The sequence below is a fragment of the Diospyros lotus genome, chromosome 4 (genome assembly GCF_014633365.1).
Source record: "Diospyros lotus cultivar Yz01 chromosome 4, ASM1463336v1, whole genome shotgun sequence".
NCBI classification, from domain to species: domain Eukaryota; kingdom Viridiplantae; phylum Streptophyta; class Magnoliopsida; order Ericales; family Ebenaceae; genus Diospyros; species Diospyros lotus.
This window is the reverse complement of record NC_068341.1, coordinates 38222022-38247534: the sequence shown is the minus strand read 5'-3', so window position 1 is coordinate 38247534 and position 25513 is coordinate 38222022. Positions and strand designations below refer to the sequence as shown.

Here is a 25513-nt window from a genome sequence, read left to right as displayed (position 1 = left end):
CATTTAAATATTGTTGTAATCTAATCCTAGATATTAGGAATGTAATCTAGATAATAGGATGTAATCTAGTTCTAAATTTTAGGAGAATTCTTAGGAAACCTCTTGTATAAATATTTTCATTCATATCAATAAAATTACAAGGAATATCGTTTCCTTTTCTTCTACAAATAGTATGTAAGTTAGGGTTTAAGAAAACCTGAAATGTGACACCCCGTGAATTTATTAATAAAACATAGGAAGAGGGTCCCAACATGACACTTCAAAATCTGAGGAGCTATTCTTAGACATTTGCTGGAACAAAATATGTAAGGTGGCAGCCAAGCAGGTGAAAAACCTCAAGTAAGCAGCTGAATTTAAAATTAGTTTTTGGGGACTAAATTAAGAGATAAATATCTGCATTTTTAGTAGTTATTAGCCATAGAAAAAAAGCCATAAAAAGAGGATTCCAATGGGAAATTAGTAATTTTGGTTAAGAATTGAGGAAGTTGGACTAAGGACTTAGTTAAGGGATTATGGTTAGTAAGAATTAGTGAAGTTCCAGCTGTAGGAATCTATAGAAGGTTTTAGAAGCATGGTATGTTGGCTGAATTGCTGAAGCATATAGGTGAGGTGTCTTCCTACAAGAAAGGGTTGCATCTTGGGCTAGGTGGCAACAAGAAAGACAAAAGGGTGGCAGCTGCTTCAGTTGAAGCAGATAGCTGGTTGTCTCTGCAGGAAAAATGCCACCAACAAGAGCTAAGTGGCAGCCATTGGGACAGCCATGCACTCAGCTGCTTCAGCAGAGGAGTAGACTGCTTGCATGGCCTATAAATAGGCCAGACCACCTTCATTTCAAGAGACAACTGAGATGAGAGTGAGAAGATCTCCATAAGAAAGGGTGCTGGAGTGAGAAAGTTGAAGGAAGTAAGGAAGTTCTGCTGGAAAGTGAGAAAGGAGCTGAGAAATAAGAAAGACCTGCTAGAAAGCTGAACGAAGCTTGAAGAAACTAAGACTTAACTTGAGGTAAGTGCATGCTTATGGTTACACTATGTTGGTATCATGCATGAAATGATTTTGTGACAGGCTAATCCGTAAAATGACATGTGTTCATGATATGTGTGCATAATGTGGGCATGTTGCATGAAAGTATGAGTCAAGCATGTGTTAATGGAGGTTCAAGCCATAAATGTGCTGTAATGATTGTTGTTAATGTTTGGCCAAGGGTAGAGCCCTTAGGTCATGTGAATGATGCCAAAGGATAATGGGAGGGCTTGAACCTAGGAGAGGGAGCAGTTGGTGAATGGGAGAAGGTTATGACTAAGGGTTGCCTTCATGAAATGTGTGGATAATATTATGAATGTGTGATTGCATTCCATTGACATGCCTAGTTGAGAATTCTATTCTCTTGCATAGTTGCATTGCATTTTAACATTCCAAACCATTCAAGGGAGAGGGAGATTGACCAACCAGGGGTTAGAGGATGAGATGAACTTAAATGTCATTGTACTTAGTTGAATATATGATATAAACTGCTCTGTTTTGTAATCATGCTTGGAATTAAATTACTTAGTGGATTTAGTTGGTGCCAAGCCTGTGTCTTCACCGCTCACTTTAGAGTCCAAATTTTCCACTTTCGGGAATCCGTGATGAAGTCTTTAGTTTAGAGTGACGAACAATTCACCAATGAGCTATCACTTATGAGTAAGTTTGGTTGGAAAAGAAATTATTAACCAATAGAATAAAAGGGGACGCTTTTAAGGAGGAGATTGAGCGGGTCCTACTCAATGAAGTAATCACAAGCCAAGGATGTACCTTGGTTTTGTGACCCAGCTCGATCTACAGGATGCGGTACCATCTACACTCAAAGGTAAGTCAAATAGGAGACATACCTCGTCACAAAGACGGGGTGCTGCATAAAAAGTTGAATCAGAAAATTAAGGCTTTCTTCCAAGTGTCTTAAAAGACTATTTATACTAGGGTTACAACAGTAATAGATCCTATCCACTAATCATAAAGGAATCCTTCTAATCACAGCTGTTCATCTATATTAAAATGTCACCTGCTAGTCACATGACTACTTATTAAATCTAATAATATAAATATGAACCATAAGCTAAATAAGAAAAATAAATACACTAACAAATTAAAGAATATAATCCTGCATCAATCTCCTTGGGTTGAAAAAAAAAACCTCAGCTTCGATGAAAAATCTTTTACAATTTCAGCATACATTTTTGGATCAATCCTCTACATTTCATCTTCTACAATCCAAGTACTTTCACTATTGGGTTTACCAAGCCATTTCACTAGAAATCTTTTGCATTGATTTGCCTGCCTTGTTGCACTGTTGGTAAGTCTTACACTTGATCTTCAATAGTTGTCACCATCAAATCCCTCAAAAGAAAGCAACTCAGAAACATTAAAGATTGGGCTGATTTGTAAATCAGCTGGGACACCCATTAGGTAGGCCTTGAAGCAGATTTTTTTTTCAACTCCTTACATGGCCCAAATTTTCATGACTTGAGTTTTTTATAAGTACCCCTTGGAGACCTTTCTTGCCTCAAGTGCACAACTACAAGATCTCCCTCTTCAAAGTCCTTCACTTGCCGAGGCTGATTATAGGTCTAAGAACAAGTTTCATTATTTTAGGTTGTTGGATTGTTTGTTTTTTTTAGGGTAAATTACATACCTTGTGTTGTTTGATGCATTTGCGAGGACACCCCTCATACTTTAAAATTGGCCTTGTAAGTCTCTGTGGTCTTAATTTTTTTGTGCACACACCCCTTCCATCAATTTTAACAGCTCAAAATGATGTAGTTTTGTTTTTAATATCTTTAATTAGATTATATAAAATTAAATTTAACTGAAAATAAAATCAAAAGAAGGAGGAGAAAAGCTGCCAGCTAGAAATGGTTCTCGGTCGGTGACTCTTCTTCTTCTTCTTCTTCTTCCTCCTCCTCCTTTGTCTCTCTCTCACCATTTCAGACAAATCCATGCAATTGATTCTAGAAAAATCCAGAAACCATCACATGGATTCTGAACCAGAACCCATTGTGTGGATGCTGAAACCAGGACCCTTAGATGGGTTCTATGCATTCAAAATCAAAGAAACCCTAACCTTGAATTTCTCTCACTGCTCTTCGTCTTACACCAATTTCTCTCGTGACTCTTCTTCTTGCCGACTAGAACCCATCGCCTCTCTAATTTCTCCGACTGCTCATCCCTTCCTCTGATTTCTCTGGTTACTCTTCTTCCTTCAATTCTCTATTCACTATTCCCTCGCTGGGTTCTAGATCAGCCAAAATCAGTGAAGAAGAAGAAGAAGATCAGTGCTAGCGGTCAATGATAACTTTGGAACCCATCGTCAACAATGGATTCTAACTGACAATACTTTTTTTATTTTTTATTTTAATTAAATTTAGTTTAATATAATTTAATTACTATTTAATTAACTAAATTTAGTTTAATTAATGTTTATGTAATGGAATTATAACAGAGGGGGGTTTGGGCGCCAAAAATTGAAACCATAGGGAGTCCTCGCAAATTTGTGAAACCATGGGGGTGCATATGCAATTTACCATTTTTTATTCTCAAAATGCATTCCTAAGAGGCATCGAGCCTTAGATACAATTCTTGTCTAAATGATTGTTTAGACTCAAATTTGGCTAGTGGACAACTACCCTTGGTGCCATCTCAACTATTGATAAATTGAGGAGGCGCAGGCTAGTCTTGTTAGATTGGCACTATCTTTATTGTAGTGGTGAATCATTGGACCATATCCTCTTTGTTACCTGGTGAATTGGGAACTTTGAGTTTTTTGTGTTTCATTTTGGCTCTATATGGTTATTCCCACTAACGTGTTAAGGCTTTTATATTTGTGGCATTAGTGTTGTCCACCTTCTTGCTGAGGTCAACTTGGGTGATTATCCCTCTCCGCATTTGTTAGTACCTGGAGGATTAAAAACAAAAGGGCTTTTGACGGCACAAAATGTTTGGTTTTGTGGGTAAAGAGTAGCTTTTTCAACAATTAGTCTTTTTGGTTGTGGATGGTACCCCATTCTGTATATCCTCTATAGTGTTTGGATGGTTATTGTGAATAAAATAACGTGTATTTTACCAAAAAGTATATAATACAAAAGAATATATATACATACAAGTATTTGAAGTTAATTATACTAATACCCCTTACTTATCTTATTTAACACTCCCCTTTAAATTGGAGCATATATATTACCCAGCTTGGTACAAAATGTAATTCACATGAGAACTTCTAAGGGACTTAGTGAGTAAATCAGCCAACTGATTGTTGGAACCCACATATGTTGTAACTACATCCCCAAAGAGCACATTTTCTCTAACAAAGTGACAATCAATTTCAATGTGCTTGGTTCTCTCATGAAACACAAGATTAGAATCAATATGCATTGCAACTTGATTGTCACAAATCAATTGCATAGACTTGACCTGCGTAATCCCTAACTCCTTAATTAATTGTTTCAGTCACATTAGCTCACATGTTGTTATGGCCATTGCCCTATATTCAGCTTCTGCAATAGACCTGGCGGCAACAGTTTGTTTCTTACTTTTCCAAGAGACTAGGTTACCACCCACAAATACACAATATCCAGATGTGGATCGCCTGTCACTAGGTGATCCTGCCCAATCAGTATCCGTATATCCCACAATCTGATTGTGTTCATGATTCTGATACAATACACCCCAACCGGGGGCAACCTTAATATACCGAAGAGTACAAATCATTGCATCCCAATGATTGTCACAAGGTGAATCCAAGAATTGACTCACCGCACTCATAGAAAATGAAATATCAAGACGTGTGACTATGAGGTAATTAAGTTTCTCAACTAGTTAATGGTAGTGCCTAGGGTCAGAAAGAGGCTCCCCTTGTCTCGGTAACAGTCTGATATTCGGATCTATAGGAGTATCTTTTGGCTTACATCCAAGCAACCCGGTCTCCTCTAGCATATCCAAGGCATACTTTCTTTGAGAAACATAGATGCCTTGCTTTGACCAAGCTACCTCAATATCCAAAAAATATTTCAAGGAACCTAGGTCCTTAGTCTGAAACTGTTGGTAAAGATGTGCCTTTAATTCAGTGATACCAATATCATCATCCCCTGTAAGTACTATATCATCAACATATACCACTAAAAAAATGTGGTGGCTAGATTGAGAGCGATAAAAACAGAATGGTCAGCTTCACAAGATAACCCAAACTCAAGAACAGCTGAACTGAATCGACCAAACCAAGCTCGATGAGACTGTTTTAAGCCGTATAAGGATTTTCGAAGGCGACACACTAGCCTGGACTCCTCTCGAGCAACAAAGCCAAGAGATTGCTCCATATACGCCTCTTCCTGTAAATTGCCATGAAGGAAGGCATTTTTTATGTCCAATTGATGAAAAGGCTAGTGAAACATAGCAGCAAGGGACAAGAAAAGGCAAACAGAGGAGATCTTAGCAACAGGAGAAAATGTATGGCTATAATCAAGGCCAAAAACCTGAGTGTATCTTTTGGAAACAAGGTGAGTCTTAAGGCTATCAATCTAGCCGTCGGGACCAACTTTAATAGTGTAAACCTAGGGATAATCAACAATAGACTTACCCTTGGGAAGAGATACCAAGTTCCAAGTCCCCAGTAGAATGTAAGACAGACATTTCTTCAACCATAGCAACCCGCCACCCCAGATGGAAAAGAGCTTCGGGAAAAAATTTAGGAAGAGAAACATAAGATGAAGAAGAAACAAAAGCAGAGTATCCAAGGGACAAAGAATTATAAGTAACAAAATGTAAAATGGGATGGAGAGTGGTGCAATGACGAGTACCTTTATGAAGAGCAATAGGTACGTCAAGATAAAAAACCAAGGGTGACAGACCAGAGGAGGAAGAACTAATGGGCATAGAGGATGAGTCAGTGGACAGCTCCCTCGGACAAGCGATGACAGGCGCTACTAGTTGGACCACAAGTTGAGGACGTCGTTGATAGACCTAAAGATCAGGGTGATCAAGGTGAGAGGCAGAAGGTAGTGGAGAAGGAGAAGAAGAAAGGTCAAGAAAAGGAACAGGTAAAGGTAAGCCAATAGACATAGACTCAGAGACCTCAGACGAAAAGAGAAAATAAGGAGATGACTCAAAGAAGGTAACATCCGCTGAAACAAAATAGCGAGCTAATTGAGGAAAGTAGCAACGATACCCCTTCTGAATGCGTGAATAACCCAGAAAAACACAAGAAAAGGAATGACCGGATAGCTTATCATGACCTGGGGCAAGATGGTGAACAAAGTAGATACTGCCAAAGATACGAGGAGGAGGAGAATATAAGGCAACCTGAGGAAAAATAACAGAATAAGGAATCTGGTCATTAAGGACAGAAGATGTCATTCGATTAATTAACATGTAGTTAAGATAATATCATCCTAGTATTGAAGCGGAACATGCATATGAAAAAGAAGCATGCGGGCGGTCTCAATTAAATGATAATTCTTTTGTTCAATTACCTCATTTTGTCGTGGGCTTCCAGGACACGAAGTTTGTTGAAGAATCCCATTGGATGCCATATAGGATTTAAATAGTGAGGACAAATATTCAAGAGCATTATCACTACGAAGAACATGGATAGGCACATTAAACTAAGTTCTAATTTCAGCACAAAAGGTAGTGAAAACAGAAAACAATTCTAAATGCGTTTTTATTAAATATAGCCATGTAGTTCAAGAAAAATCATTAATAAAGGTAACAAAATAATGAAAATCATATTTTGACCTGACATGACTGGGACCCATACATCCAAATGGACCATTGAAAAAGGAGAACTAACACGTTTATTGACTCTTCTCGGGAAAGAACTATGATTATGTTTCCCAAGTTGACAATACTCACACTCTAAGGAAGAAATTCTAGAGAGACTAGGAGACATCTTCTTGAGATTGGGTAGAGACGGGTGCCCTAATCGACAATGGACCTGTAGTGGGGAAGCAGTCCTCGTGCGCACCACTGATGAAGCAGGGTGAGACAAATAGTAGACTTCGTGAGACTCCAGCCCCGTGCCAATCGTCCGTCTGGTCCTCCGATCCTGAACAAGTACGGAATCAAACAAAAAGGTTATAAAACAATTAAGATTATGAGTGAGTTAACTGATAGAAAGTAAATTAAAGGGACACTGTGGTAAATGTAAAATAAATGAGAATGGTAAAGTAGGAAGGGGTGATGTTGTGCTAATGCTTGTGACTAAGGTGTGAGAGCCATCAACCAATGTAACAGGAGGTAGAGACTTCAAAGTTTGAATATGAGATAGAAGAGAACGATTACCAAACATGTGATTGGTGGCACCGAAGTCGAAGATCCATGGGCTAAGAGAAGATGAGGACCTAGTAAAGAAAGCAGTAGGGTTACCGGTGTGAGCAAGGGATGTGACAGGTGAAGTGGCCTGTTGTGCTGCCTGAAACTGAGTATACTCCCGCTTGGAGATAGTCACTAGTGAGGAATCGCTGGGTGTGATAGATGCCTGACTCTCAGAAATGCCAACAACAATGTTAGCAATGCTAGCTACTTGAGGTGGGCGACCATGTAAGTGATAACAAGCCTCCCGAGTGTGACCAAGACGATTACAATAGGAGCATTGGGGCTGAAGACGCCCACCACCACCACGACCACCATGACGTCCACGATCAATCTAGGTAGTAGCAAGGGCGGAGTGATCTCCAGGTGCAGACATGCCACGATCAGTAGTAATAGAAGAGGCTCTAAGTAACCTAGCAAATACCTCCATCAAAGGAGGTAGAGAGGCAGTACCGAGAATTTTTGTCTGAACTTATTCAAGATCGGGTCGAATCCCATGAAGACAGAGGACAGTAAACATTTGATCACGCTACTACTATTGTTTCTTGATATCTATATCAAAGGGCATTAACTCGTTAAAATCAATAATGGAAGCTTGAAGCTTACCCAAATAGGTGGTCATATCTAAATCAACTTGTTGTAGATTGAACAAAGCACCAATCACATCATAAATATAGGTGATGTCACTTGTATACAGCTCACAAGCCCAAGTCCATAGAGCACTACACTCACGAAGAGGTCGAAATATAGGCATTGAAGTCAGCTCAATAGTCTGCCACAACAAACTAAGTAACCGTGCATCCACTTGTTGTCAAAGAGGTTGATTTTCCTCAGGAATAGTTGAAATGGTCGTTGATAATTAAGCCTAAAAGCCATGTCCAAGAAACCAAATTTCAACCGTAGATGATCAAGCTGAATAATTTTGTCCATTCAATTTCTCCGTGGTAATAACTGGTGCTCCCAAAAAATGGGGAATAGTCACAGTTGTGGATGTGGTGGAGAGGCTTGTGGATGTAGACATGATATGGAAAGAATAGCCCACTGTTCTAGCTGACCGGATCTGGAGTAGGTCGGATCTAGGCAGGTCGGATATGGGTTGGGTAAGAAACTTGAAGATCTAGGTAGCAAGATCTGGATGAGAAGCTTGAAGCTTCTTTAAGCTTGAACAACGGCTGAGGATGCACAAGGAAGGCTGATGGCGGAAGGCCAACGATCGGTCGGTCACTAGGCGAGGCGACAGAGCAAGACAAGATTTGAGCAGGGTTGCACGATCGACAGCGAGACACGACCGAATAGAAGCAGTTGACGTCTGACACGAACATCGACGACAAGGCACAGCCGAATAGAGGCAGTCGACGTCTGACACGAATCGATGGAAGAACCTCTATTGCCTTGGAGAAAGACGCATGGGATGTTTCTAAAGAGATACGCGAGACCAGCGTTGGATAGAAATGCGGTGGTGGCGTCGGCCGGTGGGATCAATGGCGGCAATAGCTGGATCTAGGGTTAGGGTTTGTCTAGGGCTCTAATACCATGTGAATAAAATAATTTGTATTCTACCAAAAAGTGTATAATACAAGAGAATATATATACATACAAGTATTTTAAGTTAATTATACTAATACCCCTTGCTTATTTAATTTAATAGTTATTTCTTAATTCCTAGCAAGAACTCCCGTTTTCCTACCTAGTCTTTTATATCAGGTGTGCTCCTTTAAGATGTTTCTTGTATGGGGTTTTCCCTCTTGAGGCCATTCTCTTTTATTCACCTTTTACTTGTCAAAGGGAAAAAAAAGGGTGTTATTGTGTAATAACCTGGTTAGGAAAATCATATGAACATGTAAGCTAGTTCTTCTGAGATTGCAATCTTAGTTGCCATGGGGTTTAGTATGAGGTGGAGGAGAAGAATACACTTTTATGTTTCATTCTTGATGATCTCAACTCTGGAAAATGGAGTCTCAAAATGTTTTTTTTCTTATAGAACCTTTCTGAAAGGGGCTGCCTTTCCCTCTGTTTATAATGGTAATGGAGACCTTTAACATTGCATTAAAGAAAGTACACAGTGTGGGATGGATTAGGGTTTTCCAGTAGGACTAGAAAAGAGTCGGAGAAATGTGGTGCCCTGCCCTGACTTGCATGACAACCTTATCTCTATCATCCACTGTGGGTTAGCATGGTTGGGGCTGCCCATGGCCCGTGGATCACTTGTGGCACATGGAGCAAGATGACCTTTCTTGGCTTATATTAGATGTTTCTATGGCAATTCTAGCTGGGGTGAACGTAGAGACTTGTACCTCCTTCAGCATTCTCCATGTAAAATGGAGTATTTTCTCCATATGAACAGCTAGTAACTTACATGTATCTCCATAGTCAACTTTCCCTCAGTCAGTAGAGGTGAGTAGCATTTTTCTGTGACAGTAGACTGAATTCAGTCAACCGTGCCTTTGACAGTCAATCTTCCAGGCTACATCCTACCCCTCAGTTGACTATCCTCCTCCATTTTCAAGGTACTTGGTCATCGGATCATGGATAATTGATCCTCCAGGTCTTTGTTTGTCCACAGTTGACTCTACAGTCTGCCTGCAGTTGAAGCCCAAGTCCACTCTCAGTTGAATTCCAACCTTACTGATTGCATTATCCATGATTCAAGGTATGTCATAGTATGAATTTCACATGGCTCATAACTTAAACATCAAAATGTAGCATGCTGGTTGGTAAAATACACCATTATCAACAACAACAAAAAAAAAAAGCTAGCATCCTTAGGTAGATATGCCTAGCACTTTGTAGCAGGAATACACGTGGCCTCTAGAGTAATCACATTTATAATAGGGGTAGTGGCGACCTGTTTTCTTTTCAACATAGGCAATGTGGGAATTCATTTGAAAATGACACTTAATGTTGCTCCCACGTGTCAACAACCATTTGTGCATGGTACAATAGTTTTTTTTTTATGATCTTGTACTTGTTTCAAAGGTGTGCATATTGCGAAATGAACCTTTTGTTGGAATCTCTCTTTCTCCATCACATGCATTTTCTGAAAATAATGCGAGGTCATTGTCATTGTCTTAATTGCTGAACCAAGGTAATCAATCCTAATAGTGAAACATAATGATTGCATCCTATCTTAACCTTGCTGTGTAAGATAAGAAGATTGATCAAGCGAACATAATTTTTCTCTCCTCTTTTTTCTGTTTTGATGTTTTGATAACAATACTTTTTATTATATTTCCCTGAACTATTCAAATTTGCAGGAAAGAAAACTAGGTTTTATAGAAGCTGTTAAACTTGAAATTGAAAGGCTTCGCCTAAATCTTTCAGCTGCTGAAAGAGATAGAACATTACTGTCAATGGGCACTGATCCTGCTACAATAAATCCAAATCTATTGCTTGATGAATCATACTCGGTAAGATTATGCAGGGTTGCAAACTCTCTTGCCATGCTTGGGCACTCTGTAGTTGAAGACAAACTTGCTGCTGCTATTGATCTGGATGCCACTAACAATAGTGCTATAGATTTTTGGAATATTTCTGGAATTGGGCAGTGTTGTTCCGGTGGCATGTGTCAGATTCGTGCTGAAGCTGGAGTTGCTGGATATGCATCCTCCTCTTCTTCAGAGGCTTCACCATCTATCTTTTTATGTTCTCAATGTGAGAGAAAAGTTTGTAAAGTTTGTTCTGCTGGGAAGGGAGCTCTTCTGCTATCAAGCTATAACTTGAGGGAGTTGTCAAATTATAATGGTGCACTAAGCCAGTCTGGATCAGTCCATGGCAGCCCAGCTGATGTATCTTCTAATCGGTCAATGACACTGGATGGTGTTATTTGTAAACTATGCTGCCATGAGATCATTCTTGATGCATTAACCTTGGATTATGTTAGGGTCTTGATGAGCATGCGCAGGAGTGCTCGTGCGAACAGTGCTGCACAGAAAGCTTTGGATCATGTGATTGGATTTCCTTCAAGGGACTGTATTACTGAAAGAAGTAAAGGTTGTGATAGGCAGGAAACTCTTAAAACTTTAAGACTATTGCTTAAAGGAGAAGACTCACTTGCTGAATTTCCCTTTGCAAGCCTTTTGTACGCAGTATGTTTTTTGCTGTCTCTTATCTTGGTTTTGGTGTAAATGTACATGGAAATTGTTTCCCTTATTCATTGTGAATTCCTGTTATAAACAAATAGGACCTCTCTATCAATTTTCAGGTCTACCATGTGTTTTCTTTTATTGGGCCCAACTTTTAGTACTCGCTTTTTTTTTTTTTTTTTTCTTTTTCACCATTCAATGCTCATTGAGGTAGACATGCATGGTGGTCTTTGTACATAAAGCCAGTCTACTACTCATTTTGCTGCCACCTCTTCTTTCTGAAGATATAATTTCTCATGTTCTGAATAGTTTCAATGTAGCTCATCTGCTAGCAAACTGGGCAAAAGCAGCAGAACTGGCCTCCATTTTGCATCTGTCCAATCTTCCCATCAGTATAGCCTTTCACATTCTATTTCTAGCATGAATGCACCCACTCTTGTTTCCCCATTTTTGTTTCTCAGGGAGGTTTCTCTCTTAGCTTATTGTCTTTTGTGCAGTCTTTGCTTGTTTTCTACATGCCTATAAATGTACAGGCATCTTTGTGTTTATTCTTTTTTTTTTATAAAGGCTTTACCCCTTGAGAGCCATCTTCTTTATTGTTATTTTTTATCAGAAAAAGTAAGAAAAATACATATCATAATGCTGTGTCAAGCAGGAAGACCTTGAAGCAAACATTTAAGATATGGTTATGTACTTGTAGGGAACCTGGCTGTCATCTTTCTTTTATTTTCTTTACTCTTCGAATTTATTTGTTTTATTTTATTTTTGAGCAGCCTCATGTTTGAACTGTTTTCTAATGTTGGTTTTATATCATTGTAGGTTGAAACAGCAGCAGGTTCAGCACCACTCTTGTCATTGCTTGCACCACTTGATTCTGGATTACCACATTCATACTGGAAAGCTCCTCCTAGTGCCTCCTCTGTTGAATTTGTTATTGTTCTTGGTGATCTTTCTGATGTGTCTGGGGTGGTCCTACTTGTCAGTCCCTGTGGCTATTCAACGTCCGATGCTCCTATTGTAAGTATCCCTATCTTTATGCAGGTGCTTCATGTTAAATTTAATCCATTTTGGACCCTTATACTTGACTTTCCTCCACTTCAACAAATGACTGTTATCTGTGTGTGACACAGCAGGATCCTGCTGTGTCATCATATTGAACGCCTATTCTCCGCTTTCTCTTTTCATGATCTAACAAATATCAGCTGAAAACTGCATTCCTTTGCTCTATATATGCTAATTTATAATAATAATTTTTTCTTGGATACTCACTAAATTTCCTGAGGACGAGCCTTAGTAGCAATGGTAAGACTGCTCCACTGTGACTAAAATGCCATGGGTTCAAATTATGGAAACAACCTCTTTGCAAAGCAAGGTAGGGTTGTGTACAAAACAACCCTCCCCAACCCTTGCAAAGTGGGGAGACTTAGTGCACTAGAGATGCCCTTTTATATTCCTGTTTTGTGGTTTCCCATTTGATGGAGACTTTTAAATCATGTTTTCATTAGATAATTTTTGTACTTTGGTAATCTTTGTCCTGCAAGAAGGTTCTGCTTTGCATGCTTAATGTTCTATTTTTAACTGGTGCCCATATAAGCAAAGAGGACTGTCTCACATAACTAATTGCTAGTGTAAAATAAATTCCTTATTGACTTGAATCCTTATTTAGTTAGTTGGTATAGGAATTATAGTCCAACAACACTAAGCCATAACTCACTGTGGGGTTGACCATATGGATTTTAGGTCATCAATCATCCATCTTCATGACTATATCTTTTCTAAAGCCATGATATACCATGTCACGCTTGAAAGTTTTCTACCAAGTTTTCTTGGCCTTCCCCTGCCTCTTTATGTATAATTTTCTTCCATTCATCTGCTTTCCTTATTAATTCATCTATTATTTTTCCTTTTACATGTCTAATCAATCTTAAATATGTCTCGGGCATCTTATTTTTAATAGGTGCTACAATTGCTTTGCAATTTGAATTTCCATTTGGTACTTATCTACCCAATCTCCTGTTTCATGCACAAAGCTAGCCGTATAGTCATTTGATAAGATGTTATAAGCATTTTCTAATTTAATGATTTTATATTGAGTCTTTGAGTAATATTTTCAGCAATCTTCCTTTCTTTATGAGTAATTGATCTGAGATATATGAACTAATTGCTTCCTGAAATAATTTTAACTCTTACCAAAACATCATTGACACTTTTATTTTTAATTTTATATATTTATTTTTGACTTGCTCAACTTAATAAGTTCTTTTATCCCATCCACCAAAATAATATACTTTGCAAATAGCCTACACTAAGGGCCTCTTCTTGAATGTGCTTAGTGAATTCTTCCACCATTTAATAGTTTGGAGAAGTCCTCTCCTTGATGCCCCCTCATTTACTAGCACCTTTTGATTTTCATCTTTTATGAACTTCGCTATGCTTGAATCTCTCTCTCTCTCTATCTCTCTCCTCACTTTAGCTGGTGTATGTATATAACTCTTTGTTGTCTTTTGCATCAAGTTGTTATTACCAAATTTTACAAGCTTTCTATCTTACTTAGCCAACTACAACTTTTTCTTTCGCTTTTTCCAGAGCACACACACACACATATATATATACATATATGTTCATTAGGTCATATATGTGAAGTCTTGTATCAAGTTTTCTTGACGTTATTTTTCTTTTTGGTACCATTCACTGTCATTTTGTGGCTTTTCCCATTGACTCTCTTAAAATTTTCCTCATGTTTTTTAATAGCATTATATATCTTATTCCACATCGGATTAGCTTCACTTTTCATAATGCAATCTCTTTTGCCACACTTTTCTTTGAAAATAACTTGTTTTTCTTCTTTCTATTTCATTATTGGGCTTTGATTCTTATCATCATCCTCCTTTTTTTCTATACAGAGGTTAAGGACCTTAGACCTATGTTGAGTGGTTAGGTACGCTACTCATAAAATGTTAGGAAAATGCTATTTGTACTCATTGGGCTATACAATGTAGCTAAAATGACAAAAATACCTCTCACCCAAAGCGACATGAAGCAGTGAGATGCATGACTAAAACCCCTCACCCAAGGCGGTGAGGCGGCACAAGACAGAGGCACGAGGGGTATTTTAGTCATTTGCGCACGTGTGTATGGTCCAAGGTGTAGCCCTTGATGTACAAGTAACATGGTCCAAAATATTAACGTCTTTACAATAAAAGCAATGTTTTTTTGCCTCATAAGAAAGAAGTATATTTGTCTTGTGATTGTTGGTCACATGATGCACGACCCTTATCCTTAATCAATGAATTTCTTAGAACAATTTTGACTGGCAATAGTAGGTTACAAAGTGAACAAGGAATGATTCTCCGATTACATTTTGGTTAGGATTTGGGTTGGGCTACCTTTTTTTTTTTATATTGAGCCAATTAAAGCTTCATTTCTGGGGAAAGTATGGAGATGAAGTCCCAGATTTATGGCAGTTTGAATGGGGTATCCCAGAGAGTTATGGCTCCATTAGCTCATGCTTAGGGCAGTGGTTGGAAGAAAATAAATCCTTTTGTTTATCTCTAGGCCTTTGCATTAGATGCCTCGACAAATAAGTAGTTTCCACTATTGTCCTACTAGGTATCAAACCAGATTAATTTTCAGAGATCTTTGTTTCCTTAATTAACTTTTTCTTAATTACCTTCTTCAAAGTTTCATTATATGGCTCATTACTTTAAATTACATGTTTATAACTTTAATCTCCTTTGTTCTTCTAAATAGTTTTGTTAAATATAAGATGCCTTTTTCTCCCATAGATTTTTATACTTCAATTAGGATTTATCTTAACCAACCACTTCATCATTCTCCATCTTTTTCTTTTCTTTCCCTTTTTTTTTTTTTTCTTTCTTTTCTTTTTCATATTTGAATGTGCTTAGTGATTAACATGATTGATAAAAGGAAATGCCACACTAAAGGGGGGAAAATGGAGAACAACATTACCACTAACCCCTCCTACTTTCACCCCTTTAATTGAACTCCATTTTCACACAAAGTAATCCCTCCTACTTTCACCTTTTATTGAACTCCATTTTCCTCTTTGTGTGACATTTCCGTATATCAATCATGTTAGTGAAGCTGTTACTATGTTCTGTAAGCTCTCTCATGTTAACCACTTTTGTTGATGTGTACCCCTTACTGTTAGTACAGGTACAAATTTGGGCTAGCAATAAAATACACAAGGAGGAAAGGTCATGCATGGGAAAATGGGATGTCCGGTCCCTGTTAACATCCGCCTCAGAACTTTGTGGACCTGAAGACTTCCAGAAAGCGAACTTTACATGTAAAGGGAATACAGTTCCTAGGCATGTAAAGTTCACTTTCCGGAATCCGGTTCGATGCCGCATCATCTGGATAACTTTACGCCTTCAGAAAGCTGGTTCAAGTTCTTTAAATTTTGAGAAAGACTTTAATCTTTTGTCGCTAGATGAAAATCCTTTTTCACAACTTGATCGGCGTGCCTCTTTTGGAGGGGCAGTTGAAAGCGACCCATGTATTCACGCCAAAAGAATTCTTGTAGTTGGAAGTGCAGCGGGAAAAGATTTGGGTCTTACATCACCACAAGGCTCTGACCAGATAAGTTTAAGAAGCTGGTTGAGCGAAGCTCCACAACTAAATAGATTCAAGGTGCAACTATTGCTTTTGTCCATATTATGTCCTTATTAGGTTTGTTATTTTGTACTCTAGGTAATTTCCTTTCAATTATACTTTTCAGGTCCCAATAGAGACTGAGAGGTTGATGGACGGTGATCTTGTTTTAGAACAGTGTCTGTTACCATCTTCGCCTTTGCTGGCAGGATTCCGTCTTGATGGTTTCAGTGCAGTGAGACCTAGAGTCACCCATTCGCCGCCTTCAGATGTAAATATGGGGGATACGACATTAACATTCTTAGAAGATAGACATATATCTCCCGCTGTACTGTATATCCAAGTATCTGCTTTCCAGGTACCTGCAATCTCGGTCTATCATTGATCCGTTTCACTGGATGCAGTTTCTATTCTTCTGTTAATTGAAAGTGTAACCTGCTAGTAGTCTTTGTCAAGGGATAAAATATTGTTTTGATATGCTCTTTGTCTTTGGTTAGCTAAAAAACAAAAAGATTCCAAAACATTTTGGAAAAAATTAAAGGAAGAATGCAAAGTATGGGAAAAATAAAACAATTTTTGGAAACAAGATCTAAAACCCGTAGAAGTGTTCATACAAACTTGATAATTATATATGTGAACTTGTTTTAAGTCTATACATCATTTTTATAAGAGTTCAAGTAACCAACTATTTGAAAATTAGCATACTAAGGTACCCCATACCACGTTCCTGGAAACTGAGCCATGGTCCAATCTTTAATCTATGATCCTGGACCAACTTCTTTCCTTGCATCCATCCTGAAAATGCAAGATCCCCTGCAGTTTTGACACATGATGCAGCGGCCCTAGCTCACTACCCGCTGCAGTTAGGCAATGCAGCGTGTCACTAAGAGGTTTGTGCTCCAATGATTTGTTCATTTGTCTAAAATTCATTTTGTTTGGTCAACTATGTAAAATCTCTAAAAAAATGATAAAATAAAACAAACTCTTACACCATCACAAGTGGCAGACACAAATAGTATTGTTGTTAAGGTGTTATACTATTTGATCAAATAGCTTTTATGGACACGTGACTATCCAAACCCCTTCTAGTTGTGGAAGCACTTTAACCAAAGATTTCAGTTGATCTTTATCTCTTATGATGGTCTAATCAGAACGACTAAGAAATATATATAATATATAATGCATAGGCCAAATAGCTCAACCCTTGCAGCCTCTGAAACCCAAGACAAATGCTAGAATTTGGAGATATGGGTACAAACAATTTCTTTAGAAACTTTTGTTCTATGTTGTGAAACTGGTATACATTGTTTTATGATTATTGAAAGAAGGATCTCAAGAACTTGAGTATATATATCTGGCGTTCTATGCTGATTAGCCATGCTGACATTTATGCATATGATGATATGAAGTAGCCCAAGATCATGGACCCGGTACCTATTTTCTGTTTTCTTAATTGAGTATCATGCTTAAGGGCAGGGCATGAATGAATCTGAATCATAACTTGAAAAATATACGGTACCTATTTTCTGTTTCCTGTAATGTGCATTTTACAGGAACCTCGCGATATGTTTGTCATTGCGGAGTATCGTTTGCCTGTGGTTAGACCTGGGACAGCAATGTACTTTGATTTCCCTAGGCGAATACAGACGCACCGAATCTCATTCAGACTTCTCGGGGATGTTGCTGCATTTGCGGATGACCCAGCCGAGCAGGAAGATCCCTATTCTAGAGCTGCGCTGCCGGCTGCAGGCCTGTCATTGTTAAATAGAATCAAGTTGTATCATTATGCTGATTCTTACGAACTAGGGAAATGGGCCAGCCTCTCTGCCATTTGATAATTTTTGGCTCCAAGAACAGGGTCCAAGGAATTGGATGTAATTGATTTTTGTATTTCTTGTCAAATTTATATTATTTTCTTCAATTTAACTCGTTCGTAATAACAGGTACAACAAAATGTAGTAGTGGTGGTGCTAGTGAGAAATCAGTGTTGTATAGGTTTCCTTTTTCCATGAGAAAATAGCATTCAAATGCCTTGGTGTTAAAAGTGTTGGTTTTGGTTTAATTGTGTTGTGGGAGGAAGTCCAGGGCTGGCCCTGAGGGCAGGCGGTCGCCTAGGGACCCTCAACCATCGCAGGCCCCAACAAATTAAGTTTGGGTTTTAAATATCTATTTTAAATATATAATAAATGCGTTAAAATACATAATTTAGACTAATTTTATTTAAGTTTAGTTGGTAAAGTGGTAGGTTTTAAATTAAATTTTTTTTGGATCACTGGTTCAAGTCACTTTACCAACAAGTTGGAATTTTTTTATATTTTAATGTTTTTTAACAATAAATATTAATTTCATAAATTTTGTAAGAAAAATTAATGCATTAGTGAATTTTTATATATTTTAATATTTTTTAAATAATAAATATTATTTTTGTATCAAAATTTTATAAGAAAAATTAATACTTTAATTATTGAAGTTCTGAAAGTTTTGAAGAAAATTTTTTAAATTTGAAAGTTAATCGTATAAATTATTAGAATAATGCTACATGTCTCGAAAATGTTGTAGAAAATTTTACAGGAAATTTTATAATTTTTTTATTTTATTTTATCTTCCTTGGCATTTACGCCCCCCCCCCCCCAATTTCTCCCACCCACTTATTGGAAATTCCCCCTTCTCTCTCTCTCTTTCTCTCTCCCCTCTTCCATTTCCCCCTCTCTCCCCGCGACCCTTACTGTAAAACATTCGCCATTCGTCAGATCCCCATCTCGGCCCAGCCTCGTAGTCCACGTCCCTTCTTCCCTCCCTCCCATGTAACCCGCCACCCCCTTCCGTCCATGTCCCTCCCTCCCCTGTATCCCGCCATCCCTTTCCGTCGTTCGTCACTCGCCGTTCGCCTTCACTTTTCAGAAGTGGGATTCCAGTTCGACAGTCGAGATCGTTGCTAGAGGTTAAAGATACCTAACTATTTGTGATAAATTTCATTATCTGAAAAAGGAAAAAAAAAAACCCTAAGTTTGATTTGCTTGGCATGGATAAGTTGTTTTTCCTTTGGTTTAATTTGTCTTTGTTTGGGTTAGTTTTAGACTGATTCTGTGTCTGTTGGACCGTTAATGATTGTGCTAACTGGGACTTGAGGTTGTTTGAGTTGAGGGCGGTTGTTTGGTTTCCTGGCTAATTTTTAGTTTTTTGGATAATGAAGAACACGTATATTGTGCTTAATAATTTTAAATTAAGCCTTTCTATAGCAAATTTTTTGTTGATAGTTGTTGAATAAGATGTTGTCTTGCATTGTTGTTTCAGTGCCTTGACATACGATTGTTGATAGTTGTTAATAGTTTATAGTTGTTGATGCTGTTTTGTATTGTTGTTTCAGTTGTTGATTTTTAGTTATTGTTGGTAGTAGTTATTTCAGTGCAAGACACCTTATATTTTGTTGATAGTTGTTGAATAATATTTTGTTGATAATTTCCAAATACTTCCATGCTTTGCATTCTGTGTGTTTGCTTTGTAATCTAAAAAGGATTACTTCAATTCACCAATTTGATCTTTCGTTGACAATTAGAGCTTTAAAAATGCATTTTTAATACTTGTAATTTGATATAACCTTGTGAAAGCAAATTGAGCATACCTATTTCAGCTTTAAAAATGACAATTTGATCTTCCATTTGCTTTGTTGATAGTTTTATGCTATCTTGTTGTCTTGCAATGAGCCTCTAAATGCATTTCTTATTTCATATAATGGTATACAAAGTATTTTGATGGTTTATTATTTCTTATTATAAGGAAAGTCTCTCTCACCCGTTTCATAATACAAGGAAAGCCTCACTCATTCATTTCTTTGAAAAGAGAAAATATAGGTACGATTTCCTTGTAATTCTAATCAAATTTTGCTATTTGGGTTTGACTAATTGTAATAATTAATACGTTTTTTCATATTAGGTGCCAATCCTATTGGGTTTGACTACTTGTAACACTATTGATAGCAAAGTCGTCACTTACAATATACAGTGTCTCAATTGCCATGACAAACAAAGGTAATAATATTGGTTATCTTACATCCCATGATCTTCCTTCTTTCATAGCCAATTAATTTCAAATAAAGGTTTATCATATAACACATAGATGCACTACATAAGAATTGTTACTAAAATTATTTTGTATCATCTAATCCAGGAAACGTAGTTCGTAGTTCTGAAGCCGAATGTTATGAAGTGCCTGACCAATTAGTAGTCATAGAAAATCTTGATGTACACAATGATGAAACCTTAGTAAAAGATAGTCAGATTGTCCCAGAGATTAGGATGAAGTTTAATGATGTCAATGAATTATTTGAATTTTACAAAAGTTATGTTTATAGCGTAGGCTTTCCAGTTAGAAAAAGAAATTCGAAGAAGGGCGATGATGGTGCTTTGAGATATGTGACATTTGAATGTAGTTTGGGGGGGGGGGGGTAATAGAGTTGATAGCACGAGCACTTCCTTGAAGCCCCAACCAACAATCCATATAGGCTATAAAGCCAAGATAACAGCTGGTACAAATTTGAATGGTGTTTGGCGTATTAATAAAGTATATCTTGAACACAATCATAAAATAAGTCCGTCCAAATCAAGGCTTTACTGATGCAATTGTGAAGTTAGTGCACAAATTAAACGGAGGCTTGAAGTTAATGATTTAGCCGGGATTCCCTTACATAAAAGTTTTAATTCAACTGTTGTCGAAGCTGGTGGATACAACCAGTTGACATGCATAGAAACGGATTATCGAAACTACATCGAAAAAGTAAGGCGACTACGACTTGGGGAAGGAGATGCTGTAGCAATACAAGCTTACTTTTCGAAAATGCAAACAATGTGTCCCGGTTTCTACTTCAGTATAGATTTGGATAAGGAATGCCGGTTGAAGAATGTATTTTGGGCTGATAACAGGTGCCGGCAAACATATAAAGAGTTCGAAGATGTTGTAACATTTGATACGACATACTTAACTAATAAGTACAAGATGCCTTTTGCCCCTTCTGTTGGTGTGAACCACCATGGACAGTCAACCTTACTCGGTTGCGATCTATTGTTGAATAAGGATACGACAACATTTGTTTGGTTTTTTAGGACGTGGCTTGAATGTATGCATGGTCAGGCTCCCAATGGAATAATTATTGATCAGGACAGGGCTGCAAGCAGCAATTGAGATTGTTTTTCTCAATACAAAGCATAGATGGTGTTTATGGCATATACTAAAAAAGTTGCCAGAAAAGTTTGGGAGTCATCCATGTAAGGGATTGATACTTTCGGCAGTGCATGGTCTAGTGTACGACTCATAACATCAAGAAGACTTTGAGCATGGCTGGACTGCGATGGTTGATCAGTTTGATTTGCATGAGAACAATTGGTTGTCTAGACTATTCGAAAACAGAAGCCGTTAGGTTCCATGCTTCTTGAAAACTACTTTTTGGGCAGGGATGTCAACAACTCAACGTAGTGAAAGTATTAACACATTTTTTGATGGGTATGTTCATTCCAAAACTTCTCTCAAGCAATTTGTTGAACAATATGAGCGGGCACTCAGGTGTAAGGTTGAAAAAGAGTTCCAAGCAGATTTTAAGTCATTCTCGCAAATGGTCCTATGTGCTACTAAGTATGCAATTGAAAAGCAATTTCAGGAAATGTATACAATATCAAAATTTAGGGAATTTCAAGAGGAATTTATTGGGAAGGTTTACTGTGAAGTTGTATCTTCTAATATGGGTGGTCTGATGCCAAGGTACGATGTGCAAGAAGATGTTATGCTTGACGGGAGAGTTAGGAAAGAAATGTTCACAGTTTTATTTCAAAGAGAAACTACTGAATTTGTTTGTAGTTGTCATCTATTTGAGTTCAGGGGAATAGTGTTCAGGCATGCGATATCAGTTTTGCTCCGTAATGATGTCATTGTACTTCCCAAGAGGTATATCCTTATGAGGTGGAGGAGAGATGTAAGTAGACGACACACAAGAGTAGCAGTTAATTACGATGGTTGGATAAACACTCATGCTCAAGTAAGATTTGACAAAATGTGCAATGCATTTACTAATATAGCAAACTTGGCGGCTGATGATGAAAACCAAGTTTGTGGGATCATGGAGTGGATTGAATCTAAAACAACTCAACTTTCCATGTCACAACCCATACATGGTGGTGGAAGTAATTTGGATTCCCAAGCAAGTGTACAAGTGGCCTTTAATTCTCTATCAACAGAACTTGTTGGAAATGCTAACATGCTCGATCTGATATACTCGAGAACTAAAGGAGCTCCGAAGAAATTACGGAAAAAAAGTCAATTGGAGAAGAATTCTAAGAAATCCAAGGTATGCAAACTAACATGCAAAACAAAATAAAAGCCAATGATTTTATTTATATAGGGACCACCATGCAAAAAAAAAAAAACAATTACAGAGAATTAATGACTTATAATGACTAAATTATATAAATGATTTTATTTAATTGCAATGTTTGAATGACGTACAGACAGTTGCGAGTACAGATAGAGGCAAAACAAAGGTTTAACATAGTTCATTGGATAATGACGACTCACAACCATCACAGGCATTAGATTCATCCCAGTATCCTATATATTGGATAGATCAGTCACTGGTAAATTATCAATCATTATCAATATTTTAGCCTAAACATTAGATTGCATCCAAATTTATTAATCTGGAGTTATGAAATGTAAAAGCCAATGAAAATGCATTGTTCAATTTTTATTTTTTTTTTATTTGCAGGGGCAATCTCAAAGGTATACAAGAAGCAATATCTTGACACCTGGAGTACCTTACGTGTATTAGCATGTACAATATGTTCAACAGCTATCACTATCCCCTCTGAGGCCTACTTTATTCCCCAATATTGTATTCGATACTTCAGGTATATCTACACTACCTTTAAAAATATATTGTTGGTTCAATATTATAGGAAGTTGTTCATTAATTATTTTTTCCTACATGCAGGTAACATGGTACCATATTTTAATCAATACTTGCAGGGAGGGTCGGGACCATGAGTTCTACATATCTGATCGTTGCATTTAGCTAGATCGAAGTAGAAGATCTAAGATTTCAGTGACATTGAAGATTTCATAATTATAGTTTTAATTTTGAAAGATGTAAACTCTAACAATTTTGCTTTCATTATTTAAGATTGTTTAATCTAAACTAATGAAAAATTTAAAAATGTTATTAGATTGGTACACAGCTAATTCTTAAGGATTATCCCATGAATTCTTGATGTACATGTAGAAACAGAGCCCTTTCTGGATTGTTTGGTGTTATAGGACTTGCATCTGAGGCATTTGTGTGCAATGATATGGAAATGGACATCGGATACTTCCCCAAGTTGCTTGTTCGTTTAGTTTAAGCTAGATACCATGTTATTTTTGTAGGTTTTTGGCATTGGAGTTTGATAAGTGTCTTTTATACATTTATTTTGGTCTATAAACTTAGCATTTATACATTCAATGAGCATGATTTCTACTTGATTTGATTCTATATATGGTTATGTAGATGTGGAGCATGTGTTAAAGCAGACATGGAGCAAAAAGAGTTATTTTGGTGCATTATGGAAGTGAAATAAAGCTTGGAGGCATGGTCGGGTATCAAATTAAAAGAAATCAAAAGAGTATCGAGAGCAAGAAGTTGAAAATGATAAATCAAGAGGCTAAAGAAGAAGGCTAGCGGTCTTACAGTGGAATGCATACCGCTGTAGGACCGCTATAAGGTTTAGTTTCTGGAGCTCACGGTCCTACAGCGGAATGCATACCGCTGTAGGACCGCTTTAGGAATTGCTTTCTGGAGCTCACGGTCCTACAGCGGAATGCATACCGCTGTAGGACCGCTTTAGGAATTAGTTTCTGGAGCTCACAGGTCTGCAGCAACAAGCATACCGCGGTAGGGTTCAAAGCTTCGGGAAAAGGCCGTTTTAAGTCCGTTTCAATCCAAATAAAAGAGAAATAGACTCCTTTAAGGTGCAGGACTTTGATAACCTAAAGAGGACTATATAAAGACTTATTCTTGGAAGATTTGGGATCTTTTGAGGGGATGGAAGAGAAGTCGACGGAAGATTGAAGACTACTCTTGGGTTGTATTTTTCTTTTCTTTCTCAACTCTTTGCTATGGATTCCAACTCTTTCTTTTTTCTTTTGATTGCAAGAATGCATTGCTAAGTTCTTATAGCTAGGGTGAATGATGAAACCTCGACTTCTAATGGTTTGATTTAAAGTTATTCGGTTTGTTATTTTCTTATCCATTCAGGTTGATTGTTTGTTATGTTCATAATGCTATTTTGATGCTTGATCACCATTGGAACATATTTGTGATTTGTATTGCTTTCGAGAGATTCAATATGTATTAGACATGGTAACAAACAACGTAGGGTTCTATAATAGGTAGAGATGCCGTTATGCCATATGAAATCATTTTGTGATGATCTCCGTGATTGAATGCATGTTTATATGTTCGAAGGTTATCTAGAGATAGTTAATCTCATATATATTCATAGAACTAAATGACCATCGAGAGAGGCTTTTGGTTGTGATTGGATCATTGATTTTCAACCTAAGATAAGGAATAGCAAGACCCGAGTAACAAATAATTGAATCATAGGAGGTCGACGGTGGATTCACAAACCCTAGCGCCTTAGTCTTGTGAGTTTTAAATCAAAGGAATTGTTTTGTTTGCATCTTTTATTAGTAAATTAGTTTTCATTACAATTGAAGTCATTGTTAATGTGTGTGTTAGGTTAAGGTTAAATCAATTAGAGTAAACGTTAAAAGTTAGTCCTCGTGGGTACGACACTCTATTCATCATTGTATTACTTGTCACGATCCGTCCACTTGCGGGATAGAATTAGCCGGACAAGTTTTTGGCGCCGTTGCCGGGGACTAACTCTTTTGATTATTTCTTTGATTGATATTAGCTTTAACTGTTATATTTTGTTTTCATTATTTTCTGGGCTAAGCTATTTCAATTTGTGTGTGTGTGCAGGGATTGAGATAGTGCATGAGCCGTTCAGAACGTTCGGATATTTGTGAGTTTGATTCTGAGATAGAAAGAACGTTCCATCAAAGGCGTCGTGAACAAAGAGCAAGGAGGGAAGAACAACTGAGTAACATGGGTGACAACGTAAACCAACTTGTTCCAATGGCACAGCCCGTTGAAGTTAATGAAAGAGACATTCTGATGGGAGATTTCATGATGCCCCCTCTAATTGAGAATCGGTCAAGTATAATTTATCCTCCCTACGGGCATGAGAACTTTCAGTTGAGGCCGGATGTGATCAATCTCTTTGCCAACAACATACCATTTTATGGAATGAGCGAGAAAAATCCACACTATCACTTGTCTCAGTTTCTGGAATATTGTGGAAATTTCAAGTATCAAGGAATTAATGAAGAGGCACTCAAGATGCGCCTTTTCCCTCACACTCTGAAGGATAGGGCTCGAGAGTGGTTAGACT

The 25513-nt window shown here is 37.6% G+C and overlaps 2 protein-coding genes across 2 annotated transcripts in view; both read left to right on the top strand.

Annotated features, from left to right (window-relative positions):
- The window catches only part of LOC127800543 (probable phosphoinositide phosphatase SAC9), a 68916-nt gene extending 50901 nt beyond the window's left edge, over positions 1 to 18015 (top strand). Inside the window, exons 10-14 of the mRNA XM_052335213.1 lie at positions 10593 to 11423; positions 12240 to 12437; positions 15597 to 16073; positions 16162 to 16392; positions 17588 to 18015. Coding sequence (XP_052191173.1) covers positions 10593 to 11423; positions 12240 to 12437; positions 15597 to 16073; positions 16162 to 16392; positions 17588 to 17869 — 2019 coding nt within the window. The 3' untranslated portion in view covers positions 17870 to 18015. The remainder of the gene's footprint in view (positions 1 to 10592; positions 11424 to 12239; positions 12438 to 15596; positions 16074 to 16161; positions 16393 to 17587) is intronic.
- Positions 18016 to 21483: 3468 nt separating this feature from the next.
- Positions 21484 to 22567, top strand: LOC127799831 (protein FAR1-RELATED SEQUENCE 5-like). Its single transcript, XM_052334048.1, has 2 exons — positions 21484 to 22368; positions 22529 to 22567. The coding sequence occupies exons 1-2, from the start codon at positions 21484 to 21486 to the stop codon at positions 22565 to 22567; spliced, it is 924 nt and encodes a 307-aa protein (XP_052190008.1).
- Positions 22568 to 25513: the final 2946 nt, after the last annotated feature.

Bases quoted from the DNA above. Each gene is read 5' to 3' on its own strand.
- LOC127799831 (XM_052334048.1), top strand. From the start codon at position 21,484: ATGTCAACAACTCAACGTAGTGAAAGTATTAACACATTTTTTGATGGG. The intron at 22,369-22,528 runs GTATGCAAACTA...AATGACGTACAG, and splicing joins AGAATTCTAAGAAATCCAAG to ACAGTTGCGAGTACAGATAG.